Source organism: Prosopis cineraria, unplaced genomic scaffold, assembly GCF_029017545.1.
Source record: "Prosopis cineraria cultivar Desert tree isolate PC_DT_omini unplaced genomic scaffold, ASM2901754v1 PC12, whole genome shotgun sequence".
Classification (NCBI taxonomy): domain Eukaryota; kingdom Viridiplantae; phylum Streptophyta; class Magnoliopsida; order Fabales; family Fabaceae; genus Prosopis; species Prosopis cineraria.
The window spans coordinates 13,867,273-13,874,650 of NW_026555343.1; the positions used below are offsets into that span (position 1 = coordinate 13,867,273).

Consider the following 7,378-nt stretch of genomic DNA (forward strand, 5'->3'; position numbering starts at 1 on the left):
TTTACAATTGTTTATCAAGTATTTATCAACTATACAAAACTATTTAACTATTAAAAAACTAATAATTGTCTAAATTGTGTCAACTATCAAAATTAAAACATGTCTAAAAGTAAACAAAAACCTCGCAAGTTCTCCACAAATAGGTTGCCCAACGTGCGGATGTCTTTAATTTAACTTCAGAAAATGCATCCGAATTGTCGAACATCTAAAATTTGATTCATAAAATAGGCATATTAATCAATCTCAAATAACATAATAAAATAAAATTTTTAAAAATATATTTACCTCTTTTGTAAATTCGGTTCTGCCTAATGTGATAATATTGAGCATGTATCTCATGACATATAGACCGCACAAGTTCGTCTTCACTAATTGTCTATGACTCTTATAAGAACAAATCATAAAAAATTAGTAAGAAATCTTAATAATTGAACATATTTAAAGTATAGCATCACCTTTGGCTCAATCCATGTGGGATCCTTGAGCTCATGTCTATGCTTTTGTAAGACTACATTTTGATGTGTTCTCATTACCCTATGATCAAGATTACCAAGTTAGTAAAAATATTCAAAAAAATTAAATTAAATAGTTTAGTAAAAGTATTCTTACAAGTCTATCGTCTTCTTCATTTCTTTCCCAAGTTTGTAATGGAGGGAGCATAAAAAGATGATAGTATTGCTCTTCATTGAAAGAACAAATAACTGCCAATGGTCCCTGCTAAATATGATACAAGTTAAAGTAAATCCATATTAAAAAACTATTAATTATAAATTGATCCTTACGAGTGCACATGGAGCCATAAAAACGTCCTTTTTGACTTCACATATTCTCTATTGGAGGTACGCAGCCCTTAACTCTGAAGTATTACCTTTCTTGTCATGTGATGAGGGCAAAGGAATCCAAACTATCACCTTTGCCCGATGTAATGCATAAATGATGAAGATACCTACAACAATGCAATTATATTAGTTTACTAAACTTGATGATAAGTTTACTTACAACAATGCAATTATATTAAAGAAAAATACTTACATCATAAATAGTTTAATACGTAGTGTGGTAAGCTGATTATTCAACAGAAGTCGAACCAAATCTTCTTGTTCAATTGTCACTATCATGTCTTTCTTACCCATAACGTCCGGATCTATTTCTAAAATCTTGAATTTGAATGATAAATCATACACCATTAAGATCATTTGCTGATGCGGAGTCAACGAGGCTTGTGGAAGCTTTGAGAGATTCGACGAGGAAAGCTTCTACATAATAAAAAGGAAAGAAATAGTTAATAAAAAACATATATTAGGAAGTTGCTACATAATAAAATTCATGAAATTTCGTACCACAGCTTGAACCAGATTCACAAGTCTCTTGGGCCATAGGATAAAATTGCCAATAGCTTCAACCACGGTCTTCACCTCATCAGTTGGATATAGAACCAAAGCATCTGGCACTTTTAAATCTGCAACCACCACTCTTACTTGATCATCTTGAATTTTCTTGTGGTAGATGGTTGACCGCAAGCTGTAGATGCTACCAAGAGCAACCAAGCGTTTATCAGGATCTTCTAGAAATATCTCACATGGTTCACCAATGTTGTCACCAGAAGGACCCTCTGACACACGCTCAAAAACATTACTCCCTTTTGTACTATGAAATGCAAGAGACGTATAAACTAGTTCAGCAGTTGTCTCCTGTCGAGAGCTCATCATGCTCATCATCTCCTCCTTCATTTGCTCTTTCATTTATAGAAGCCGAGCTGTAAATGAAGCTTCAAACTCATCCTTAGTCTGCTGCCTCACAGTAGATATCAATGTATCAAGCTCTTCTCTAGTCACTACACCTCTTGAATTGAGACGTGCAGGTGCTCCAAAGTAGTCCTTAATGCCTACACCATATCCAACACTCCTCACATGACCCAGATGCTCTGGCTTGCCTGTAGCAACTACTAAGATATCATTTCTACCCTCTGGAGTGAAGCTTCCTTGGGCTTGTTGCTCCTTAAGAGCATCCTATAATATAAAATAACAATATTAATTGATAATATATACAATTGTATAGAAATTTAAAGGGACAAGGAATAATAATTTTACTTGTAATCCTCTGGCAATCTCCCGTGCTGTCTCACTTGTATAGCCTCCTTTCTTGTACTGATGTCCATATCTCCATTTCTCCTCTCGAGAGACAGGTGATGGTGGAGAAAGGAGTATGGAAGGATCAGACTTGACTTCTTCTTCTCTCTTCTTCTGTTTTTCTACCATCAGTAATCATCAGCTCTATCATAACCACCATGAGACAGAGTATGGGGGCATTGATTCTGTCGAGCAATTTCTCACCCTTTAGCTCATTTTTCCTATTAATAAATTAATTTTAGATTTTATAATTGAAGTAAATCTAAATAAAACTTAAATAAATTAAAAATCAACAAACCATAGCCTTTTCAAAAGTCCAAATCCTGACAAATTCTTCCCAAGTATCTTCATCAAGGAATTGGTATGTATCAAGAGGATTGGGACGAGCCTAACCCTCTGGCACCTCGATAAAGATATATCTTCGAGCAAGATCAATCTTAAAATTTCTCCAACATGTTTCACATAAGAAATCAACTTGTGTCGACAATCTTGATTAGATGAAACATCATATGTGAGCTACAATGAAGACATCAGATAATAATTAATAATTGCCCAATAATATATAACCATAAAAAATTTTAATTTTTAATTATTTACCTGAATAGTTTCCCAAATCTGTTCCTTTACACGTTCTGGCACATCAGGCCAGTCCTCAAACACAATACGAGTCTTGGTATGTGATAGGAGGCCAAGAAAACTAACAAACTTGGCTTTATGTGGCCCTATCGGATTTCATCTCTGGTCAAATTGAATTAGTAACCTACGCCCAGCACTCCTACTTAAAGTCAGATCTCTCAATCGTGTGCCACGTCTCCCCCTCCTCACAGACTGGCTTTGACTCGGCTCCTCACTAGAAGTAACATCACCAATTGATTGGCTTGTAGTGGGCTGGCTCTGAGTGTCATCACCTTGATTCTCCATATTCCTATTAATTCAAATAAATGAAATTAATTAAAAAATAATAAAAGATAAGATAATTAAGAAAAACAATCCCACAACATAAATTTAATTGAACTAAATTAACATACTTTAATTTCAAAACTAAACTCATATAGGGATATTCTCCCATATCCCTTCATGGTGATCACTTCTTATGGCATGTTCATCATCTACTTCATCTACCACATCCAAAATTGGTAGCCCACTTGAGAAGTTAGGAGTTTCAAAAATATCAAAATTTGATTCATGATCATCATTACTATCAATCATCCTTTTTCCTTTAAGTGCTATTGACCAATTTTTATTTGCTGGATCCGTGACATAGAAAACTTATTTAGCTTGGTCTGCCATAATAAATGGCTCATCTCCAAAAGTTAGTTTTTTAAGATCAACCATTGTAAATCCAAACTTATCATCACAAATACTATTGACGTCAACCCACTTGCATTTAAAAACAAGAACTCTAAATTTTGTATAATTAACCTCCCAAATCTCTTCAATAACCCTAAAGTAAGTCCTGGATACTAGTTTAGGTTTCTTATCTTTTGAACTAGAGAAGTGTATGGCTTCAGCCATTATCATAACTCCACTATTTTGTACCGTAATCTTCTCATCCAAGGACTTTGTATAAAAGAATACCCATTAATATCATAGGCACTCCAACATATAACATCAAAGTTAGGACCTCTAGCCAACCATTTAACTGTTTTAGAAACACCACTTTCATTCAAAATTTTCGACTTGAACCAATTCACAAAAGTCTTATTATACTCTTTCAACAACTTTTATTCTGTCATTCTCATTTGATAATTTTTTGCCTTTTAAAGTTCTTTATGAGAAGATATGTAATCTTTAACTTCATCAATATTATTCAAGATATATAAATGTACTTCTTGTAATTCATCATGATTCATGCTCTTTACTGATACTCTACATATGCCTTGACCATATTGCCTTTTCTCATGATGAGATTTAGGAAGTCCAATTGATTCTGTACTTGACAAGTAATCAGAACAAAACCCCATAGCTTCTTCAGCAATAAATTTCTCAACTATCGATGCTTCGGGTCGAAATGGATTTATGACATACCCTTTCAGTATTTTCATGTATCTCTCAACTAGGTACATCCATCGCAAATAAACAGGACCACACAATTTTACCTCCCTTACTAGATGCACTATTAAGTGAACCATTATGTCAAAAAAATGTAGGAAGAAAGTGCATCTCAAGTTGGCATAAGATAGTATATGCTTCTTGTTCTAACTCTTCCAGTTTACAGGGATCAATAACTTTACTGCATATAGCATTGAAAAAGAAACAAAGTCTAGTTATTGTAAGTCTTAAATCTTCTTTCAATATGCCTTAAATAGCCAAAGGTAATAGCTGTTGCATCAAGACATGGTAATCATGAGATTTTAAGCCTACCAGTTTCAACTCTTTCACAAACACAAGCTTCAGAATATTTGAAGAATACCCCAAAGGAACTTTGATTCTATGTAAATACTCATAAAAACTTGTTTTCTCAAATTTGCACAATGTATGAGAGGCTGGGGGACAATAAGTTCGTTTACCTTCTGGTCTCGGGTGTAAGTCTTCCCGTATTCCCATTTCTTTCAAATCCAATCTTGCATTCACACCATCCTTAGTCTTACCTGGTATGTTTAGAAGCATTCCAATAATACTATCACACACATTTTTCTCCATGTGCATAACATCAATACAATGCCTTACTTCAAGATTGTGCCAATATAGGAGGTAAAAAAAGATAGACTTTTTTTCCATATGCTTTTTACACCAGTATTCTTTTTAGTGTTACCAAAGACAATATTAATGTTTTTCACACGTTCATACACTTGATCCCCAGTCAAAGCATCCAGAGCGTCATTGTGTTCTTGGTGACTATGAAAAGCTTTCTTCAATCTTCGATGTAGGTGATCTCGTCTAAGAAACCTCCAATGGCCAAGGTAGACTGTTTTCCTTCCATGTTGATGTTGATGGTAGTTTGTGCTTTCTTCACAAATTGGACAAGCTTTATGACCTTTCACGCTATAACCAGACAAATTTTCATATGCAGGAAAATATTTATAGTACAAAAGATCATAGCATGTAACTTAAAATTCTCCTTTTGATTTGCATCAAATACTTCCACACCTACCTCCCACAACACTTTCAAATCTTCAATCAGAGGTCTTAGGTAAATATCAATATCATTTCCCGGTTGTTTTGGTCTCAAAATCAACATGGATAGCATCATGTACTTCTGTTTCATGCATAACCTAGGTGATAGATTGTAAATCACCAAAAGAACAGGCCATGAACTATGTATACTACTAAGACTACCATAAGGATTCATTCTATCGGTAGAAAGTCCAAGCTTCAAGTTCCTTGGCTCATTGCCAAATTCGAGAAATAATTGATCAATTTTCTTCCATTGAGGAGAATCAGCTGGATGTTGAAGTTTTCCATCTGATATCCTCTCATTTACATGCCACATCAAGTTCTTTGCATCATTCGTATTTGCAAACAAACGCTTGAAACTTGGTATAATTAGAAGATACCATAAGACCTTTATAGGAGCCCCCTTTTCTTTGTACCGTGGTGCCTCACATTTCGGACACTTCTCCTCCCCTTCAAGCTCTTTTCTATACAACACACAATCATTAGGACATACATGTATTTTTTTTATACTTTATACCCATTGGACACAAGATCTTCTTGGCATCATAATAACGATTTGGTAGTACATTGCCTTTCAAAAACATTATTTGAAGTAACTCTAACAACCATGTGAAACTTTAATCACTCTACCCAGCTTTGGCCTTAAGGTAACTAGTTTTAACACCCCAGATAACAAACTAAAATTAGTGTACCCTGGGTATAGAGGCTTCTCTGCGTCAGTGTATAAGTTATCATATACATGTTCTCGTTCAAAAGCCTCTTCCTTAACATCACAGATCATGTCCTCTAACCGATCTTCATTCATTTCTACTTCATCATCAAGATTATCAACTCCCACACATTGAGATGTGTTACTATAATTTTCCAATGGTTCATCATGCCAAATCCATATTGTATAATTTTTGCAAATCCTATCACAAACTAAGTGCTCTCTTATATCGGCAACACCTAGTCTCCTCTCATTCAAACAATTAACACAAGGACAATAGAACCTTTCACTATTGTCAACAGCATTTTTCTTAGCAAATTTTAAAAATTCTTTCACCCCATTATCATACTCGTCACTCGTTCGTCTAGCATTCATCCAACTACGATCCATGTGTCACCTCCTAAAGAATATAACTAATGTTATTACCTTCAAACTATTTCAAGAAACTAAGTTCCTAATTAAATTAAGATTTGAAAAAATTTTGCAGAGTCTCTCTAAAAATTGAATCTCCTAAGACTTTTAAAAAAATTTACAAGAGAAAATTGACAATTTTAAACCAAATAAATGATCACATGCAACAACTTGAGGCCTTATAAAGCCACTAACAGCACTCCCAGCAATATCAATATCATTAAAAACTAAATTTAAGCAAATTAGAGGAAAGAATGAATTTTAAAAAAATTTCGACAGAGTCTCACCTAAAAATTGGACTTCCCAAAAGTTTTAGAAAATTTTACACGAGAAAATTGACAATTTTAAACCAAATAAATGATCACATGCAACAACCTGAGGCCTTATAAAGCCACTAACAACACTTTCAGCAACAATCAATATCATTAAAAACTAAATTTAAGCATTATAAAATTTAAAAATTTATATTCAACACATACCTAGGTGGCGGCAGCTGCAGCAATGGCCCAACACTAAGAGAATGAGGAAGGGAGAAGGAGTGGTGGCAGGGCAGAGGTACTGAGGAGGGGGGCAAGAGGGAGGGAGAAGGGGAGGGGGGCGGTGAGGGAGGGTTTGGGAGAGGGGATGAGGGGGAAGGGGCGGCTGAGGGAGGGGGAGTGGGCGGTCGGACGAGGGGGAAAGGGAGGAGGGGGAGGGGGAAGGGGTGGGCGAGGGGACGAGGGAGAGGGGGAGGGGACGGCAAGATGAGGGGGAGGGGGACGAGGGGGAAGGGGAGTGGGCGGCGGGATGAGGGGAAGAGGGAGGAGGGGGAGAGGGACTGGCGAGGCAGGGGACGAGGGGGAGGGGGCGGTGAGGGAAGGGGAGATGAGGGGGAGGGCACGAGAGGGAGGAGAGGGAACTGATGAATGGGGAAGGGGAGTAGGATTTTAAAAAACACTTTTTTACACCGGGTGGCATGCCCCTCCTCCTCCATTCATCAGTTGCCACCCGGTGTAAAAAGTCTACTTTTTAC

At 36.2% G+C, this 7,378-nt stretch overlaps 2 protein-coding genes and 1 long non-coding RNA gene across 3 annotated transcripts in view; all 3 read right to left on the reverse strand.

The window, feature by feature from the left end:
• The window catches only part of LOC129289133 (uncharacterized), a 2,978-nt gene extending 2,270 nt beyond the window's left edge, over window positions 1-708 (reverse strand). The window contains exons 1-4 of the mRNA XM_054925941.1: window positions 610-708; window positions 456-534; window positions 286-384; window positions 154-205 (exon numbers count right to left, since the gene is read on the reverse strand). Coding sequence (XP_054781916.1) covers window positions 154-205; window positions 286-384; window positions 456-534; window positions 610-686 — 307 coding nt within the window. The 5' untranslated portion in view covers window positions 687-708. The remainder of the gene's footprint in view (window positions 1-153; window positions 206-285; window positions 385-455; window positions 535-609) is intronic.
• Window positions 709-876: 168 nt separating this feature from the next.
• On the reverse strand, window positions 877-2,009 carry LOC129289134 (uncharacterized). Its single transcript, XM_054925943.1, has 3 exons — window positions 1,341-2,009; window positions 1,033-1,256; window positions 877-946 (listed from the first exon to the last, which is right to left on the reverse strand). Exons 1-3 carry the CDS (start codon window positions 1,740-1,742, stop codon window positions 877-879), a joined length of 696 nt encoding a protein of 231 aa, XP_054781918.1. The 5' UTR covers window positions 1,743-2,009.
• A 106-nt stretch (window positions 2,010-2,115) lies between these two features.
• LOC129287561 (uncharacterized) lies at window positions 2,116-6,959 on the reverse strand. Its single transcript, XR_008587732.1, has 4 exons — window positions 6,846-6,959; window positions 2,727-3,054; window positions 2,428-2,645; window positions 2,116-2,350 (listed from the first exon to the last, which is right to left on the reverse strand). It is a non-coding gene; the product is annotated as an uncharacterized LOC129287561 (long non-coding RNA).
• Between the last annotated feature and the right edge of the window lie 419 nt (window positions 6,960-7,378).